General features: G+C 32.4%; 1 protein-coding gene across 1 annotated transcript; it reads right to left on the reverse strand.

The window, feature by feature from the left end:
* Positions 1-375: 375 nt before the first annotated feature.
* Positions 376-15,569, reverse strand: LOC105295203 (amine sulfotransferase-like). The gene is made up of 7 exons (XM_011364771.1): positions 15,531-15,569; positions 11,850-12,001; positions 9,775-9,983; positions 6,565-6,691; positions 5,628-5,722; positions 1,937-2,123; positions 376-497 (listed from the first exon to the last, which is right to left on the reverse strand). The coding sequence occupies exons 2-7, from the start codon at positions 11,989-11,991 to the stop codon at positions 376-378; spliced, it is 882 nt and encodes a 293-aa protein (XP_011363073.1). The 5' UTR covers positions 11,992-12,001; positions 15,531-15,569.
* Between the last annotated feature and the right edge of the window lie 5,659 nt (positions 15,570-21,228).

Here is a 21,228-nt window from a genome sequence, read left to right on the forward strand (position 1 = left end):
AATTTCAAACCAAGAATTAAAGGTTAATTACAATAAAATAATTTTTAAGTTTTCATTGATACTAAATTTAATTATAGATAAAGAAAAAATACACAGTACAGAAAACTCAAGACATTTACAATTCACATCATATGCTTTCTCTTTTTTTCACTTTGTAATACAGGCTGTCAATACGGATTATCTCCTAAAGCATTTTAATTTTTGAAATTTCAAAGTGTATATCAAACTCATGGCAACTAATCTAAGCACATTTTACTCATTTTTTTATTTATGAAGTTTTATAATTGACATTTGCATGAGTAGCAAAAATTAATGTACACATTAAAATATGCTCTCTAATTAGTAGATTTATATAGAATTTTTTTTACACTGATTCTATTCTTCATTTATATCCCAGATGAACTTCAAGGGAATATTTTTCATCTTCCTTTGAAATACTCTGTCAAATCTTTCATTTTGCTCCACTGTGAAGTGGTTTTTCCAATCTCCAATTGTACCTAGAGGAATAAGCACATGATCAGTGCCTGCGTAAGTAGCATAATCAGAGCAAGAATTTCCTCCAACCCCCTTTAATCTCTTCTTCAAGCCAAGCTAAATATCTATTAGTTCTCTGTGGGGTTTGATAGTTCACTTTTCCATATATAGAAACGAACTAAGAAACAAACTTAAAAACACTTCCAAAGTCCACTTTCCTTATCTATTATACTTCCACCTACCACTACCATTAAATTATAATTGTTATTTAGAAGGAAAAACAAAAGTAAAATATATGACTAGATTAGAATTTTTACATATATTTTACCAAATACTAGGTACTATACTTGGCAAACTATATCTATCATGTAACATAATTCTTAACACAACCCTACAATATCAGTATTTCTTCATTTTTAAAATTGAAAAATATGAAACCTAAAGATTTTCAAGTAATGAAGTCAAGATCACAGAGGGTGCTCAGAGCTGCCATTGTTTCAGTTTTACTTGATGGAAATTAGAAACTATCATTAAACCAATTTTTAAATGAATAATAATTTGGCATCTTTAGCTTTCAAATGTTCTTGTTTAAGCATTATTAGTGGCATTTGGAACAGTTAGCAAGCTATTATAGACATGAGAATTGCTTTATGTTTGATCTAGATGAGAAATGAGAAGTGAAAGTTGATAATAAATGGGACAAAAGAAGAAACAATTTTTTTAAATAGCAATATCAAGAGCAATTTCAATAGGATCTTTACATAACTAAGAATAAATGTCCATCATCAAAATGCTAAGAAGAATAAATTAGTGAATAAAATAGGAATAAAATAAATACAAATTATGTTTTTTAAAAAAATGTACATTAAAAAGATCAAATTAAAAAAATTATTTGAGCTTGAGTGTCAGGAGGAAATTATATTCATTCTCAACAATTCCTAGCATATCGTAGAAGCACAATAAAAATGTATTGCAGGTTGTTGAATAATTGAATTCAAAGCACATCAGGTTAATAAAGTATTAATCTACTTTTTCCAATGAATAAAGATGACACATGAGGAAATAACTTTAACCCAAACTCCCTCCCCCACAACAAAAAACATATTGAGTTTACTTCTAGAACGATCTAGAAGAAATAAAGGAAAATGAGCTGTCCTGGTCACATATATCCGTCACCTTCAGGTAAGAATTGTTAACACATTTTAGATTAGGGTCATGTGGACTAGAAGGAAGAAACCTAATATCGATTAATTAGGTTCAAGTGTCAGGCTCTGTACTAAAGAACTGTTCAGTTTTCTGGCATATTTTTTTCAGGGCCATTTTCAGTGAGGATCTTTGATTCTCTTTAGGGCCCAAATGACAGTACTTGGAGAGATATGTTAGAAGCACTCCTTCATTAGGATAGGGAACCAAGAACTCAAGTAAAGTCTCAACACTGGCTTTTATAAACCCCTGGCATCACCTTTGCGCAGAAAAAATGAGTCATTTGTTCTTTTCCCAATTTCATGTTTTAGAATCTTCTCACAATTTGCTCGTGGATCAGACTTCATGTTCTGAAATGTAGCTCGTTTCACAATAGTTTCCAAATCCTCTTCATTCAGTTCTTTCTCAAGAAAACTGCTCATTTTAAGCACAGAACTTCGGAGATCCTGACAGAATTGTGGGTATGAGAAACTATTCAGCTTATACGGAATGTATGAGTTACAGCCCAACATCTTTATCACATTTTGAAAAACAGAAAGTGATTGGACTCAAAATCACTAATCATTAGTGAAATACAAATAAAAAGACACAATGAGATACTATTCATACCAATTAGGATGGCTATTAATAAAAAAATAATAATAACACGTGGCGATGAGGGTATGGAGAAACTGGAACACTTATGCATTACTAATGGGAATATAAAATAATATAGTGGTTCCTTAAAAAATTAAAAGTAGAATTACCAAAACTCCACCAAACACATCCCTTTCATAATTATAAACCTTGCCGTCTACCCCCAAATAAGCACCACTATCCTTATTTTTATAATAGCAACCTCTGGTTTTATTTATAGTTTTTATATGTAAATATGAATCTCCAAACATTACTGCAATTCCTCCTCCATGCCAACTACATACTGCAAGATACTTGAGACAATGAAGTAGTAAATGATTCTTCGTAGTCACTATGTCCCTAGGATATAACCTCTAAATCAGTGGGAAATGTGCAAAATTCTGAGATAAGCTAAATAGGCTTTGGGTGTTTCTGATGCAATTACTGTGGGAGAACCAGGCATAAACAGTATTAAGTAAAATTACCAAGATATTTTCAAGGAAAGTAGCAGACAACAGAACACCTCAAAATCTACATCTACATTGATGGATAGCTAATTGCTTGAGGAAATTAGGATGTGTTTCTACAAAGGGCTTTAAAGCAGAAAATCCCAAGTTGACTAAAGCCTATTTTTCCTGACAAGTGAAGTTGAAAGAAGATTCTCTCCCTATCATATAGTTAAGAACATTTTTCTTAAGGGTTGGTGAAAATCCTAGATCAAAAATACACGAACAATGGGTTACTTAGTGGAAAGGAAGAAAAAAGTGATACCTGGTGATGGTATATTGGTGACAAAATAGAGAAATAGTCAAGAGCTTTTGCATAGTTTACTCTGTGGTCTTTGACCTAGTCGTCAGTAAATTCTATTGTTTACTAATGCTGTTATGAGCACATTCTTATGGAGGAATTCAAATATGAAAATAGGGAAGAAATAAGATTTGCATTTTGAGAAGATAACTCTGGTTGAGGAATGGAGAATAAATGAAGATGAGCTGAGGCCAGAGTCAGGTAGACCAATTGGGAAGGTTGCTGTGGAAAATAGGCAAAAGATAATTATGATCTGGACTAGGGAAGGAGCAATATACACTAAATTAAGATGTGTCTTCTACAAAGTTTACAGAAATTGTTAACATGACTTGTTGATTGGTTGATAAAATGAAGTACAAGGGTGAAAGAGATATTGCGTATGAAGCCTGGTTTCTAATTAAGGTCACTTGAATTACAGAGCATCTAAAGGGAGAGACTGAAGCTTTTGTTTGAAGGAGATAAATTGTTTTTGGACATGATTTGTTTGAAGTCCAAATATTAGATATAAAAGTAGGTATATAGAAAGATAGTTACAATATATATGTATCTTGACTGGTGATATATATTTGTGACTCACCAATTATTCCCCAACCCACTCCAATCTGGTTTACTATGCCTCATATTATACTTCATGTCACTAGATTAATGGATATTTAAACTCTCTTTTTTTTTCCTCGACTTCTCGGCAGCCTTAAATATCTTAAAAAGATCTTAAAGATCTTTCTCAACATACTCCCTTAGTTTTTATGTCACCACAAATTCCTCCTTTTCTTTCTACTTCTCTGATCCTTTTCTGTTTCCTTAGTGGGTTCATTTCTCTTTACCCAAACCTATATCTTAAGGTCTCTCAATAACAGATTCTAGTTTTTCCTTTTCTTCCACTCCACTTCCTCCTTCCATTTGCTCCTGCTTTCCTTCTTCCCTCTTGCTGTCTCCCTCCCACTTTCCACTCTCAATTTTATCCAGGTTCATAGTTCCAGTTATATACTATACGGTGATGATGCTCAAGTTAATATCATTGATATTTTAGCCCAGAACACTTCTTTGAGCTTTACACCTGTATTTTCTACTTATTTCCAAATATCTTCATTAGGATATTTCTAAGTCACCTCAAACTCCATATGTCAAAACCAACCTCATGTCTTCTACCACTAGCCTTATCCTGCTTCAATGTTCCCTAAATACCTTCATGAATGACACCATTATCTACACAGATATATGAACGAGAAATATAGGAGGCATGCTACACATTAGTCTTTGTCATTTTTTTCTATATGTAATTCCTTTCCTTTTTATCTCCTAAATGTGACTTAAAACTCTACATTCTCTCCAGTCTCAATACCATTCTAATCCAAAACACCAATGATTTTCAGTAGATTAGCAACCTGGTCTTTAACTAGTTCACCTATATTTATTACTATTGCTTTTCAACAGATTAATGGAAATGAAATTCTAAAAGTACTAATTCTATCACATTGCTATTCTTCTTATAACTCTTAAAGAGCTCCTTATTGCTTTTAAAATAGAAGAAATTGCTATTATGAACATAGTCTACGGACCTTGCACAATCTGGCTCCTACACACCTCTCCACCTTAATCTTTCATCACTGATAGATTCTTTAACTTCTTCAGTTCGTTGAAGATGTCATGTACTTTACTGCCTTAGGGAATTTGTACATTCTCTTTTCTTGGCTTAGAATTCTCCTTTACCTCTCTTCCTTTTGTTTACTCATTTATTAGTTTGCAGTTCTCATGTTACTTTTTCCAGAAATAATTGTCTTTTAACTATACCAGATCCCCTTATATCATATACTGATATACCTGTGTTTTTCCTTAATAACTCTTATCACAGTTTTGAAGTATATATACCTACTTGGTGAATACTGGTCTTCCCTGTTGGATTATAAATTCTATAAATAGAGGGTTCAATCCTCGTTGTCTCATGATTTAGTGTCTGTCACATAGTAGGCATTTAATAATTTTGAATAAATGAATGGATGAATTATGTAACGGTAAATCAACATAGCAATCAAAGACCACAAAATAGTGAACTTCAAATGTGTTTTGTTTGGTTTACACGATGTATTAGAACAGCTTTGATTGGATGCCAAAATGTAAACATTATGTGATGTAAACATTATATGAAAGTTACATTTCAAGGTTCTCTTTAAAAAACAGAAGGATTTGCATCATAAAACACACAACCACCTCTTACCAATTAACTTTTATCTTAGTGGCTTTTCACCCCAGTGTTTCGCATAAGTGACTTTTCTCTTTTTTTAAGCTCTAGATGTGTTAGTTTGCTACAGATGGTACAGGAAAAGAAATCACAAAAGATGACTGTGTACAGTGAGAAGAGAGCCCTGAGGAAGACTGGTATTAAGGGATGGGCAGGAAATTAGAAATCCCTAAAGAAGGCTGAGAAGTAGTTAGGTACGAAGAAAACTTGATAAATGTGGTTCATTAAGACCAAGATAAAAAGAAGTATCAAAGAAATAATTTTTTAAAAAGTAACCTTCTCCTCTTACCTTTTTCATCTCCTCAAACATCATGAACAGAATGTTGAAGTCATGTCTGTGTTCATACCAGCCTCTGATGTGATCAAACCAAAGGCTTCCTACCACTGTGGGAAAATGAATAAGTGATAAGGTAAAGATGTTGCACTTACTGAACAGCAAACTGTAATCTCTCTTTTCTGTTCTGGAATCCTCAGGAAAAAATAAAGCTCCTACCACTGGACATCTATGTTACCATTTAAAAATGGTGTTTTGGGGAACAATTACATGATTTTAATGGAAACCTGCCTTTCTTATGTATGTAGGAAAGCAGCAATGCAGAAATAAGAAGCCCAAAGAACTAATTTTGAAGATTTCTTCAAGGTAAGCCCCTTACTTTTCCTACTTCTTCTACCTGGAAACATGTCATATTTCTCCTTTTATTGTCTGTTTTAAGATCTTGGGATAGCAACTTCAGCTATCTACCATGAGATGAACCTGAATATAATCTTCTAAATGAATAAGAGCCCGATTCCACATTCCACAAACCTCTTCTATCAATCTATCCTCTATGTTGAAATGAAAATTCCACCATTGCCATATAAGGCCTACCATAGGTCCATGACAGAGCAGAAAAACTACAACCACTTTGAACATTAGCTATCCTAGAACACATGGATCTAACTAGTTTAAATTGTTAAATATTGTTGTTCTCTTATAATATAGTCAAAATATTTTTTAAATAATATACTTCTGCAACCATGACACTCTCCAAAGTGGTCCTGGTGAGAATACAAAAGCAATTGGGTGACAAATTAAATTGACGGAATAGTAACCATTTATGTGTATTTCAGCTTCTATCATTACCCTTCTCAATTTCTCTAAAATATATTCCCTAAGTTTGAAAATTTGGCTCAATGGCAACATTGCCTCATAAATACATTGCTTGTATAAATAAATTCATAGTTACCTTTTCCATTTAGAAACCTTTCCATGAAATGTTCTATGCTATCTGCAGCTTTCAAGGTAACCACCAAATTTGAAAAATGAAAGAATGAGACCAAAACATCCTTGGGGTTTCTGTAGATGTAAATAATCTGCAGGGGGAATAAGAAAAAAATTTTAAAAATTCATGGTTATCCTTATAGTTTTTTTAATACCTACGTGTTTCATTATAGGAATGTATAATTATTTTATCCAGTCTACTAATCATGGAAATTTAGTTATGCCCTATTTTTTGCTATTATAAAGACTGTTGAAATAAATTACTTTACTCACATGACATTTTACATGTGCAAACATATAAGACTAATTTCTAATAGTGAAACTATTTGTTTGTAAGGTTGATTAACACCGCAAACTACCTTGCATAGAAGCTGTTTCAATTTACCCTCTGTGAGCATTAAGTGATATTTGATATGCAGCCAAGGTAGTATTTGAGATCAGTGAAAAAAGAAAATACTAGCAGATGCTATTGAAAGAAATAATTATCCATTAAAAAGAATAAAATTCCACCTCATACCTTACTCCGTACACAAAAATCATTTACAAAAAGATTGAGGAATTAAAAATGAAAGCAAAATGTTCATATCTTAAAAAATAAAGAATGTATTTCTGGTCTTGGAAAATAAAAAGATTTTCTAAACAGAAAAAATTATTTAAAATAAAAATTGATCGATTCAACTACATTAAAAATTTCAGAATGTTGTTGATTAAAATATACCATAAAGTTACAAAAAACAACAAAATCTGAGAGAAACAACACATATAACCAATAATTAATTAGTATTCAGAAAATATATAAAACAAATCAATAAGAAAAGACAAACAATGAAATTAAAAAATGGGCAAAATTATAATCATTTCACAGAATAAAAAATAATTATGGCCAATAAACATCAAAAAACATCATTATTGATGAAGGAAATGCAAACTCAGATCAGCTTGTGATACCATTTTATAATTAACAGATATTAATAATTAAAAAGTCTGATAGGAAAATTTCTAGAAAAAAATTACTCATATATTACTGGTTTCAGCATAAACAGGTAAAACTACTTTGTTTTTAAAAAAATAGCATCATTTAATAAAGTTGAATATTTTTTAACTTTGTGGATTTGCAGTTTTATTCTTGAACATATACTCTAGGGAAGCCCATGCAGATGTGTACCGGAAGACATGCTCAAGAATGTTCATAGCAGCATGTATTGTAATAAGAAAATATTGGCCCAACCTAATTATTCAATGAGGAGAAAGCATAGAACAGATAGAATAACTCACACAACTTGAAAAATGATATGCAGTTGAAAATCATGTTAAAAATCTAGAACAAACAAAGGCATATGGAATAAAAAATAAGTGACATATAAACATACAAAGTAAAGTAAAATTTAAGGCCAAATGATTTAACAGGACAACAAGTAACTTGTTTGAAATGACCCACAGGACAGAAATCTTTGTATATTGAATAACACATTAGGAAATCTTAAATGATAGAATTTCTGCTAAGTCTATGAAGATCTGATTTAGCAACAACCATACTGAGAGATTTATACTCATTTACTTTTATACATAAGGATAAAAGGATTAACAAAATAAATGTAACAATTATTTAACAAAATTTATTTTATATATGTGTGTGTTACTGTTCCATACAGAGAATATACATTGTTTTCTCATATAGTCATGGAACATGTTAAAAAAATAGATCATGTAATTGGCCATAAAATTTCTTGATGAATTTCAAAAATTAAAACTCTTACGGTACCATTACCTGATGCTAGTACATACTAATAATCAACAATGAAAAAGTTAAAACAGAAAATTGTATAAACACTTGGAAAAAAATCTTCAAAATAACTTGAACCAATTAGACAATCTAACTGAAATGATAGATTATTTAGATACTAAAAAAATTATATCCATAACTATACTAAAAAGGTATCTACCATTTTTAAATGTCAATATTTTAAAAATAAATACTGAAAATGCTGATTTAATTAAAGAAAACAGAAAAATAAATGCAAACAAAATGTGAGAAAATAAAGTGAAAGCAGAAACCAATAAAGTAGAAAACATTAAATTATATTTAAAAAAAGAAGTTGGCTCTTTAGAGAAAAAAAACAATGTAATAGAAAACTGCTGATATCCTGAAAAATGTGAAAATTAAAGAATATAACATTTTTCCTCATTACAAATGAGGAAACCCCCGGGGCAAATATTATTCAATGGTCATATTTCAAATCACATTCAGTATCAGATATGGGTTATAATTAAATATAAAAAATAAAAACATAAAGTTAATTAGAAAAACCCTGGAGAGTATTTGAATAATCTTTGTGGTGGGGAAGTCTTTTCTTAGCAAGACACAAAATACCATAATGTATGAAGAAAAGATTGATAGATTGGTTATAAAAGTTAATAGCATTCAATAATCTTTAAAGGTAAACTATTAAATGGAAAAATATTTGTGCCATATAAATGCTTCTACAAAACAATAAATAAAAGACATGGGAAAGAATATAAAGGATATTTCAAAGGCTAGACATTTATGAACGGATGCTCAAACTTATTAAAACCAAAACCAAAAGGGCTGCCAATAACTCAAGAATGAGATTTTTTTAACCTAGTACATTAGCTAAGAGTGATAATTCCAGTTACTGGTAAGTGTGTGAGCAAAAAAAAATTCTTATATGATATTAGAAAAAGTGTAAGTTGGTGCATTATAGGAGGCAAGTAGCTAATATTTACCAACCTTTAAAATAATTGAACACTTTAACTTGAAAACTTCACTTTTGGGGAAACATTTCACCAGATCAAAAAAGTGCAAAGATTTATAAGAATGTTTATTGTAATGTGATATATACATTTGCTGCAACCTACCTGTCCATCAATATACATTCAATATTAACATATATATATATTCAATATTGTAGAGTCATACATTAAAATTCTACTATACCATCAAAAAGAATAGAATTTCACGTGCTGTCATAGAAGAATTTTTGCTGTATGTTATATAATTACACTCCAAATAATGAGTGTGGTAACTCAACTTATGTATATACTCAGAATTATATACTTAAAATGATATCATAAAGATTATACTAATAACATTTGAAAGAATGTGGATAAGTGGGGCTGAAAAAAAATATTTGAAGAAAGTAGTTCTATGACATACTTTAGCTTTTTTGTTCTTGAGAGCTTTTGGTACTAAATAATATGGGAGGTGAGAAGCGAAGATGCGAGGGGATGGTCTCTTGAGAAAGTCCACTTTGCGTATATTTAATTCAAAGAAGGGTATTCTATCAAGTGTATCCACAGTTTCAGTTCCGTTACGATGTCCCTCAAAGTAAATCAAGCTTAATATCTGCTGAGTCCAGATGGTGCCTGTAAAAATAAATAATCCCATTTTCAACCCTGAATTAATTTTTTATAAAAAATGTCAATAATAATGTCATCTGTCTCAAAATTATTGGAAGCTTTTTCTTTCTTTTAACCATTCTAAGTGTGCCAAGGAAATTTGTCCAACTTTTTTTGTTCATTTGTACTTTACATTAAAATTAGTAAAGATAAAATCAAGTGCTCTTAGTTCCCTTTTTACTGGTTAAGAGCTGTGGTTGTTCTGATTCCACAATAGTAGCAGTTCAGATTAATCCTTCAGCTCTTTCTGTTCCCTGTACTTCATATAAGGTCCATTTGTACAATTTTCTGTGGCTACCTTTGTTTCACCTTCCTTAATATCCTTTCTTAAAGCTTTATCTTTTAGCAGTAGAGACAAATTAAGAGGTCAAAGCTCCTTTCACCTTTTTTTTTTTTTTTTAATGGTATAGCGTAAGTTTTTTCATACAATGTTGAATCAAAGAACCAATAGCAGGCATTCTGGTCTTGTTCTAGATTTTAAATGTGATATTTTAAATGTTTCACTGTTGCATATGATGTCTGTGGTAGTTTTTGGTAGATATTGTTTATCAGATTAAAGAAGTTCACTTTTCTCCCTAATTAACAGTTTCCATTATTAATATGTGCTGAATTTTATCAAATGCTTATTCTGCATCTATCGAGATGATAATTCAGGCTTTCTCTTATACTCTAGTAATGTGGATAAACTACATTAATACATTTTTAGACCAATCTTGACTCTTGAAATAAATCCACCTTGGTCACAATATATTTAACATTTTTAGATTTGTTTTGTTTATATTTGGTGTAGGATTCTTGCATCTATGTTCACAAATATGCAATTAATGTTCTAAAAGGTTGTGAGATGCCAACAATCTTGTAATTGTAACCACTCAACTTATTATAGACATAACAGATTTGATAAAATTGATGGTGAATCCTGGGGAGAGTCACTAATCTCTCTTTCAAGATAAGCAAGAACCCAGCAGGCTAGACTGAGGACTGCTGTGTGGTGTCCCAAAACCTTGGGCTGGATTAAGGGTAAAAGATAGACTTTTACGAGCTGCAGTGCTTAACCTAAAATTAAGCAAAACATTTGAGATGCCACCAGCATCAAAGAGAGAGAGAAAAAAAAACAATATCAGATGTGCTGATGAATTTTGCAGAGTAGAAGAATCCAAGGAAAAGGCATTGCATTATTAATTTGGGCAAAGTAAACAAGAGCATAAATTTCAAAGTAGATGGTAAAAGGAAGGGACTGGAATATTTTCATGAAAATCAGGAATTTTTTGTTTATATTGACTTAGACTTTAGTGTATTCTTTAAGCAACATTAACTACTCTGTACAACATTGCTTCAAGAGCACCAATCCTATTTTCTAAAAAGCACAACATAAAAAATAAGATTTTTTTGGAATGTAAGATTGGAGGGCAATTTACTTTAGTTCAAAATTATTTCATTTATTATAGGGAAATACAAAGCAATTAGAGTAATTGAAAAGCATATTAGGAATTAGTTCTGACTGAGATATGTTGCTAACAAAAAATCCTACTAGGTTTTTAAATATATTTTTTCTATTCTCAGAACAAACCAACAGGTCATTTGCCAATTATCTGCTCTTGGCTCACTATTTGATTTTTTCATATATGCCATCAAAAATGACAATACATGCTTTTCAAATGGCCTTAGGTAATAAAGATTTGAGATTTATTTAACTTTTTTTTTGCTTACCTTAAATAGTGGTCCAAATGTAGCCTGGGTTATTGTTAATATCTAGAAAAGGGCATATTTGTAAACATGTATTACCAAACCAGAGAGAAGACTGATAACAGGTGGCACACTCTACAAACTTACCAGATTTCGGATATGTAATTATGAAGACATCATCATCTCTAATTTCAAAATCATCTAGATTTTCTAGAAAGTCAATGTCAACATTAGAACGTTCAAAATTATAGCCTTTAAAGTTCAATAAATATGTGTCTGAGTTGTCCATAATTAGTCACCTACGAGTAAAAACAGATAACATTATTTTCAAGTTCTTAGTATTTTATAATAATGAGTAACGTTTACTTAGTGTCCATTTACCAAGCATCTTTTAAATGTCATATGTATATCAACTTATACCGTACTAAACAGATTACACATATAAACCATTTAATCTTCATAACAACCAAATGTTGCTAGAAGTATTATCACTATTTTAAAGATGAGGAAACTAAGATACTAAAAGGTTAAACAGCTTTTCCTAAAACCCCTTGAGAGAGGTATTATCATGACTCCAAACATATAGCTGAGGAAAATCCAGCACAGGAGGTTTAGCAAATGGTTGAAGGTTGCCCAGTTAGTGAACCTGTCATGATTTGATGCCAGACAATGTGATCACAGAGTCCACGCTTTCAATCACTTTAGCTAATACAGTTTCTTAGTATTTTATATTTTAATTTTTTACATTTTTTTATTGTCGTAGAAATAGGAAATTCTTCAGTGAATGTGCTTTTTGTTTCCGTTCTTTTTTTTCTGAAACAGAAATAATCTGCCGTCTCTGAAAGAAGCTTTTGAGGCTTTGAGATCTGTATGCTAATTCGAATGAATTGTGGAATATGCTCTGCATGAGTAATATCAATTGATTTTACTTTGGAGATGTTGCCTTTATATAGTTGCAAGATATTGTATGGTTATCATTATATTTTCCAAATTGAATTTTATCAGAAATCCTAAATAAATCTAAATAAGAAGGTCAAAATAAAAAGAGGAGGCAAATAGTCTAAAGACGTATCTGTCAAAATTGGATCAGCCAAGCATTTCTTTACTAGCTTCACCTGAGAAATTTGTTAAAAGTTGCAAATATGGCTTTGTCTAAATTATATGTCAACAAACAACATTTAATTCCTTTACAAACAATCTAACTGACCTGACCAATAGAAGAAAGTCAGAGATTAGAATTTTGCTGAGTAAAAAATCACTTTCATTGGAATTACCTGGGTTTCTGGGTAAATGTTCATGTTCTAGGCCTTATAACAGGCTGATAAAATCAGAATTTCTGAGGAGTGTGACCTGGAAATCTGTATTTTAACAACCCTGCCAATCATATTAAAAATTGAGAACCAAAATATTAATAAAGCTTTTGTGGGATGTTATTTGACTTCCAATTAAAAGATTCAGCTAAGGCCCTACTAACTTGCTGGAGGTTTCCTGACTCAAGCTGAAGTCCAGGCATCCTTAACTATTGAGAACTGAGGATAGAAGAAACTGGCTGATAAACCACAAAGAATGGTTTCAAGAGATAGATGGAGTACTATTGTGACATTGGCATCATAAATTTTCCAGAAAATACTTGGATAACTCAGCCTTTGGAGTGTAGTAAGGAAGATTTTATACTGTATAACATGGACAAATGGAAAAGTCTATAAGTAGGAACTATAGTTAAAGTGAAAGGTAAAGTATTAGTCACTATCGCACCTCTTGACACCACATCCTATGCACATCCAAAAAAGCACCAATTCCAGAAATTCCTAATGCTGAGAAAAGAGGACAGAGTATCAGGCAGACCACAAAAACATTCTGAAATAACTCCTTTTTTACCATTATGTTTAGGTTGTCTTGCAATGTCTTGGGATAAAGAGAATTATAAGAGCTGTTTTGTCACAGAAACAAGGGGAAAAGAGTGAAGTGTAAGATGCATTCATATAGGATCTTGGCAAGTCATATGTTGTTTACATCTCTTAATGAATATAGGAGAAAGTGACTGTATAAACAGAAAGAATATCATTTTTTTCCCTCTTATTCTTGCACTGAAGTCCAATAGAAAAGGAGGAAAAGGAGAAAAATGAGGAGAAAAAGATACATTACATGCTGAAGATGTTGTAGCCGCCAGCCCCCCAAAGACACACGGACCACCAGAAATCAGTGAATTATAGGAAACACACTCTTTATTCAGCCGGCTGGGTCTGCCAGGGGTACGCAGACCCCAAATGAAGCAGCCCCGACATGTAGAGGTACAGAGTTTTTAAGCCCTAAATCCCATTCCTCATTCTGTTTAACACAAAAGTCTATTTTTCTTCTATTTACTAACTGTCAACCCACACGTCGGGTGTGCAAGTGGGGGTACAGAAGCAGAAAGCTTATTGTTAGAATGTTATGTTCCCATGGGTGATATGCCGCGTCCTCTTTCTACCCTACTGCGTAACAAGGTCCGGAGATGGGGACAGAAGCTTCAAGGAATGCGTCGTCAAGAACGAGGACGTGGCATGTGTTTAGGGATAATTGGCTTCTTAGGAACGATCCTATTAATAGGGGGGAATTTGGGAGCACAAATTCTAGTAAGTGTAAACGCTGTACAAGTGGATTTCCTCAAAACTGGCTCTGAGGAAAACATACTAAATTCCCCGCGTATGGAATCAGCTCCAGTCACCCTGACGTGTCCAGAATGCGTAAACCCTTTATTTGAACAATTATTAAGAGAAATTCCTTTTGACGCGCCTCTTAAAGATGTTATGAATAAATTACAACAAGCTGAATTACTAGAACCAGCTTATACTCCTGTTCCCACGCAGTTAGTAGAAAAATTAGTAAAGGATAAGAAATTTACTCATAAACCTGTGCCTACTATGGAAGGGCCTCATTTTGTGGCCTACTGGATAAATGGAAAACTTTGGTATCCACCTAGCGGGGCTAATAGTATGAAAACATTACCTGATCCTCCTTTGCCTTATACAGGAGCTTATAATGAAGATAGCATACGTATGGTGAATTAAGATGGAATTCATGTGCCTTATAGTAGTTTAAGTTTTATAGAAAGGCTGGCTAGGTCAGGACCTCCTTGGTGCTTAAAAAACAAAGGAACAAAAACTTAGCTTATGAAAGCAGCTTTGTAAAACTGATTTTTATAAATATTTTCCTCAATATGGACCAAGGAAGCTTTTGAACAGCTATGAGAAAGGTTCAGTTTGAACTTTAGATAATAGCATAAATAAAGTAGCAATTAAAAGATTTCTTCGGGCAGAAAGAAGAACAATGTCTGCCCATAAGCCAATATTTGCTATTACGAATATCTCTATCTATCACCTTTACTTAAGTCAAACTGTATCTCACGTAATAGATATAAGAATTAAAAGTTTAGATTGTTCCATCAGGTAGTTCTGTTCTAATAAATGAGAAAAGAATGTACTAGTTAATCATGAATATTAATAATAATATACTCTATAAGATTTTCTGCTTCACTTAACCACAGAAATTTAACTCCCTGCTATCTTAACCACAAAGTATAATCAAATGCCAAAATAGAAAGTATAAAAGTTGTACTCAAATCACAATAAAACGGAACAGTGTCACACCGCCTCTGAGTTGTGTAGTCAACTGTCTCCCGCGCCGACGCCTTGCCCACCTTCGGGGCCCCCTGGATCCTGTCATGGCTGGACCATGGCAGTTATAGCCTATGTTCCCATGGGCGATAGCCAAGCAGTAATTTTCCAGCCAACACAAAGAGAGAGTGAGACTTAAAAGAGGCTCTAAGTCTACCCTTTTACTACTCACTGTTACAGATCAACTGATGAAGCAAAATCCACTTCTGATATAATTTTATGGACAACAGGGAATGATGTGCTGCTGAGAAATAAATACTCCCTCCAGAGTTTGTCTTGGCCAATAGTAATATTCTAGGGAGTCAACAGGTAGCTCAGTTTGGATAAATAAATTGAGCAAGAGTTTGTTATCCTTTAGGAAATAAATATCTTATTACTCTAGAAAAAGGAAAGGCCTGATAATTGGTGGAGATACTAAAGAGAACAGCATGTACCCAGTAGTCATATTTACTTAAACTTTGAAACTATACGACAAACAACAAGATGTATTTGAAAGTTACAGCAACATCTTCTTTGGGCACAAAGTAAAATCTTTTAGACCTATATTAGAAGGCCTCTTTCTTTGGGTTTTTATTTAAAACATCCTAAGTAAAACTAGCTATGGCTATAGGAATTTCAAAGAGCCTTATAAACTTATAGAATATTTAAATTTATTTTCCACGATGTCCCGGTTGTTCTTCATGAGTGATGCTTTCCCACTCTTGTTTGCTTTTCTTCTTTTTAAGTAGACATCACAGAAGATTCAGCCCATCCCTTTTGTACTCTACAATAATTAAAATATGTCTCAGACCTGTCCTAACAACTCCCTGGGAACTTTATCTCATTTTTCGGTCATCTGTTACTTACATAAACAGCTCTTGAATGATCCTCAGGTTTCCAGTAAACACAATTTGATCCTAGGAAAGATTTTTAATCCTTTTAATGTACAAATCTTCACTGATAAGGGTAATTTAGGCTTGCAAATATTTAACCTGTCTCTTGTTTCACATCATGTTTCTAAACGAGACAAAAATCTCTTTTGTGAGAGTGGCATAGCCTGAAAAGTAGAAATCAAACAGAGTAGGCTATATATTAAAATGAATAGCTCAGCCAATAATTTCTTATTTCATAACATAATTTTCACTGAACTAAAAGCTTTGGGGACATTTTGAGATGCCCTCAGGCATCTCTTTCCTTTTCTCCCTCTCTAAACCAGTCTGCAATAACACTAATGAAAGAGGCAGTACCGCATCTGTGACCCAAAAAATTCTTTTACTTTCCTCATTTGCATACCAAACAATGATATGGTACATACTGCAATTAAAAATATTACTAACCTTTTTGTTTCCATGGAACTTTCCACTGCTTAGTGAAATCTTAGTTTTCTAAGATTTCAGAAGGTGTGCCCCTATTCTAATAATGGTCTGTTCAAAATATCAACTAAAGGTGAAATGGAAGAAAGAATTTGGAAAGCTCTGTGTAATTATGATACAACTCAATCCTTTTCCGCACTCTCCATAATCAATTCATCTTGTCTTTTTACATCTTTTAAGAGCTTGAAGAACTGAGGCAATTAGGTGCATATCACATTATACCACAACAAATTATACCATATTATATTTCCTAGCTCTGTATGGTGAAGGACCTAAAAGCACAAAGAAATCAGACAAACGAGCAAGCTTAAAACCAAGATCTTGGTTTCTAAATATTTTTCTCTAGGGGAATCAGGAGAAAAGGCAGATTTCAGATATGGGGCAAGGAAAGTACAAATGGGCCTGGAACATCTTATTATACCACAAAGTAAAGAAATACTCAGAGAATACTGAAGACATATTAAAAGGACACCAGAGCCTTGGGCTTATTGCATCTATCAATTCTGAGACAATTTGAATATTAAAATAAATAAGATAGAATGGATTATAATCCTTTGAATAAAATAATAAAACACGAGCCTACCAGGGTATGCAAACTTTTTTTGTAAAGGGCCTGATAGTATATGCTTTAGCTTTGCTGGCCAAGTAGCAAGATCAAAAATATTATGTAGGTGCTTATATAACAAGAAATTAAAAAAAAAATTCCACTTCTTATAACAAAATTCAAATGATAATAATAACTTATAATAATTCTTTGTAATGCAGGTCTACTAAAGACAGAATAGACTTACGGCAGGGAAAATTTTACAGTCTTAGGCAAGTTCGTTTTCTCTGGACACATTTCTTTAGCTGATTTAATCAAACAATGTAATGAATGCAACATCTATTATTAGACACCTTATTTGTCTAATAAATGAATCACAGACAAAAAATTTATCGCAATTTCATTTTCATTTTTGTGAAGCAATTCTGTTATGATGAGATATTCTAGTCTCGATTTTTTCATTTTTCTGGATATTTCTTTTCTGTGAGATGAGATTATTGTGATGACTACTTAATCTGGTTAATATCGATGTGTATTCTATTCTTTCAACACAGCTTTAGTGTCACCGTATAATAAACACGAGGCTTTACCAACTTCTGCAATAAAAGTAATCCACACTCCACTGTACCTTAAAAGCGTGTCACTCAAAGTATTCTCTTTTTTCCTGCTTTTCCATCATGGGCATGCACTAGTAATAAAAACATAAAATATCAGAGTATAACCATACACATGGAACACGAAAGGCTGCTGAGTTATAATGACATCATTGTGATTTGTAGTGGGACAAGCAGCAGTGCAAAGCAATGAATGTGTAGAGTGTCACATATGGTCTCTGCACAGTTTTTCAACTGGGCCATTGTAGTGCAAAAGTAGCCACAGATATATGTATGAATGAGAATGTGTATCAGTGAAACTTTACTCATTTACACTGAAATTTGAGTTTCATGAAATTTCCATGTGTCACAAAACATTATTCGTCTTTCAATTATTTCTCGATTATTAGAAATTAGCTCACAGGTCATACAAAAACAGAATGAGCTGGATTTAGCCCACAGCTGTAGTGTGAGATTCCTTGATCTATACTGATATGAATGAATATATGAATGAAAGAATGAATGAGAACGGAAATACCTTCTTTGGGCTAGAATATTACATAATAAATATAGAAAAGATGGAAAAAGCCACCTATTTATGTTAAAATTATTAAGTAGAAATTTGAATGGGGAACAGGGTATTTGCATGTTCTCAAAGTATATCCCCACAAATTATTGTTAGTAAAAAAGGAAAAATATTAATTTACAGTTTAAAACTCTGACAGACACCACCTTATCCAAGTTACCAAAGCCAACATCAATAACATTAAAAGAACAATCTAATGTGCCTCTTTTGAGATCACTGAGGACTCATAACTTTAGTATATTCCAATCAAAACATACAACCTTAATCTATCATGAGGAAACATCAGAAAAAATCAAACGATTAAGTCTGGCATGTACTATTCAGAAATACCAAAGTCAATTAACACCAAAAAAGGAAAAAAAAAACTTCCAGATTAAAGGATACTAAAAAGACATGACAACTAAATGTAATGCATAATCTTAGATTTGATTCTGTCCAGTGCTCGCTTCGGCAGCACATATACTAAAATTGGAATGATCCTGTCCACTGAGTGTATATATATATATGTTTTATTGTGACAATTAAAAATTTTGAATAGAATGGTATTGTATCAACATTTCCCGATTTTCATAACTGTATGAAAATGTCTATATTCTTAGGAAATACACAAGTAATTAGGAATAAAGGGGCATAATTTCACTAATAGTAAAGAGAGAGATAAGAGAGAGAATGATAAAGCGATTGCGGTAAAATATAAATAATTGGAGATTGTGGGTAAAAGGCACAAAAGAATTCCTTGTCCTGTTTTTATGACTTTTATTTAAGTTTGAAATTATATAAAAATTTCAATTTCAACCAAATCCCATAGAATATAGATTATGTGCAATGTACGTAATGATCAAAGAGAATTCATTATGTATAGAAATTCCTAGACATTAGGAAGATAAAAAAATAGCACAATAGAACAAAGGACACAAATGATGAATAGGCAATCATAAAAAAATTAAATGAAGAATTGAAAATACTTTTAAATGCTCTCTTTGCTAGTAATAATGGAAATACAAATTAAAACTACTTCCTACTCATTAGATAGGCAGAAAGTAAGTGTTGATTCTAAGTGTAGGAGAGCATGTGTGGAGCAATAGAAACTCTCAGTTATTACTGATGGAAATAAAATCAATTTGGAGGGCAATCTGACAATATCTGGTCAAGCTGAAAAATACATATTTGTGAACCAATTATTCTTCAGATTCTCCTTACTTTTCTCTCACTGGCTGCTGGGGTTTCTTACATAGGACAAGATCTGGAGGCTGTAGCTCATCCCTGTGAGCTAGTGGAGTATCATGTCATGTTATTTATTATATCTTTCTGTGTTTAGAAATTTAAAATTTTTATATAATCAGATATATCAGTCTTTTCATTTATGGCATCTGTATTTGTTGTCTTGCTTAGAAAAGTTTAACCTACTCTTAGAATAAAAAACAGTATATTTCTCTTTCCTTTATGGTTTTTTTTTTCAATTTTAGATATTTAGTTTATCAGGAATATTATAATTGATAAGAGCAGTTACATAATTGATATGAACAATTGATAAAACCAAAAGGAATTAATTTCCTTTCACATACATTTATTATTTAATTCTGTCAAAAATAAAGCCCTATACCTAGGGGCATTGTTGAAAATAAATGTAATCTTGGTGGCAACATTTAGGGAAGGTAATATTGCAGCTATGATACTGGCTGGTAGAAGCAACAGACAAGCCAGAAACATAACAGAAAAACCCCGAGTATGTAGTAGAGTTTCATAAGCAAGTACATATTTCTGGGAATCTGGAAGTCAATACACACGCACAGGGGTGCCTGCACACACAGGAGTGATTAAAGTGGTTATCCATGCTCAACTTTTCTCTGGCTCAATATGAAGTCCTGAAGAATAAAGTAAAAACCATGGAAAATGTGTAAACTGCCTATTGCTTGAAATATGAACATGCACACCAATCCCTACACACATACCAGGGCAAAAAGGTGGAAACCTTACTATCTCAAGGAGTTTGCATACAACTTAGGGACTTCTGGCTAATTAAAGTCTGCTGACCCAGGGTAGGCACCTGGGAAGTCAGGCTTAAAAATTAACAGGAGAAGAAAAATAAATACACACAAGGGGGTCATCAGTGTTCATTGTAAGGAGGAAGACTGCAGAGTTAGTCAAGGCAAGTCACCAAACAAAAAACAGTAGCAATAACACAGACAAACAAAAAAACAGGGCAGAGGAGGCAAATGGAGGAAACAGAATCGAGACATTTAACAAATAAATAAATTGAATTAGTGATTAAACATCTTTTTCCTTAAAGAAAAGACCAGTCTCCTATGGCTTCCTTGATGAATTCTATTAGACATTTAAAAAAGAACTTCTACAGTTCTATCAGGAAATACAGAAGATGGAACTTTGCCCAAGTCATTCTGTGATGGTCGTATTAACCCCATACCAAAGCCAGACAAAGACATTATAAGGAAAGAAAACACAAACCAACATCTTGAGTGAATATAGACACGAAATCCTAAACCCACTATTAGCAAAATAAATCCAGCAAAATATAAAAAGATTATAAATTAAAACCCTGTGGAATTTATTTCAGGAATGAAATGTATGTTTAACATCTGAAAATCAACTAATACATCATACTAATATAGGACAAAAACCACATGATCAACTCAATAGATGCAGAAAAAGTATTGACAAAATCTAATATCCATTTATGATAAAACAGATAAACAAACAAAACTCTCAACAAATTTAGAATTGAAGAGAATATTCTCAATCTGATGAAAAGCATCTATGAAAAATCTACTGTTATC

Source organism: Pteropus vampyrus, unplaced genomic scaffold, assembly GCF_000151845.1.
Source record: "Pteropus vampyrus isolate Shadow unplaced genomic scaffold, Pvam_2.0 Scaffold101, whole genome shotgun sequence".
In the NCBI taxonomy this organism is placed as follows: domain Eukaryota; kingdom Metazoa; phylum Chordata; class Mammalia; order Chiroptera; family Pteropodidae; genus Pteropus; species Pteropus vampyrus.

Excerpts from the sequence above, each read along its gene's own strand:
- LOC105295203 (XM_011364771.1), bottom strand. The coding sequence starts at position 11,991 with ATGGACAACTCAGACACATATTTATTGAACTTTAAAGGCTATAATTTT. Across the intron at positions 9,984-11,849 it reads AATTACATATCCGAAATCTG|GCACCATCTGGACTCAGCAG; the intron begins GTAAGTTTGTAG and ends TTATTTTTACAG. Across the intron at positions 498-1,936 it reads CTCATTTTTTCTGCGCAAAG|GTACAATTGGAGATTGGAAA; the intron begins GTGATGCCAGGG and ends TTATTCCTCTAG.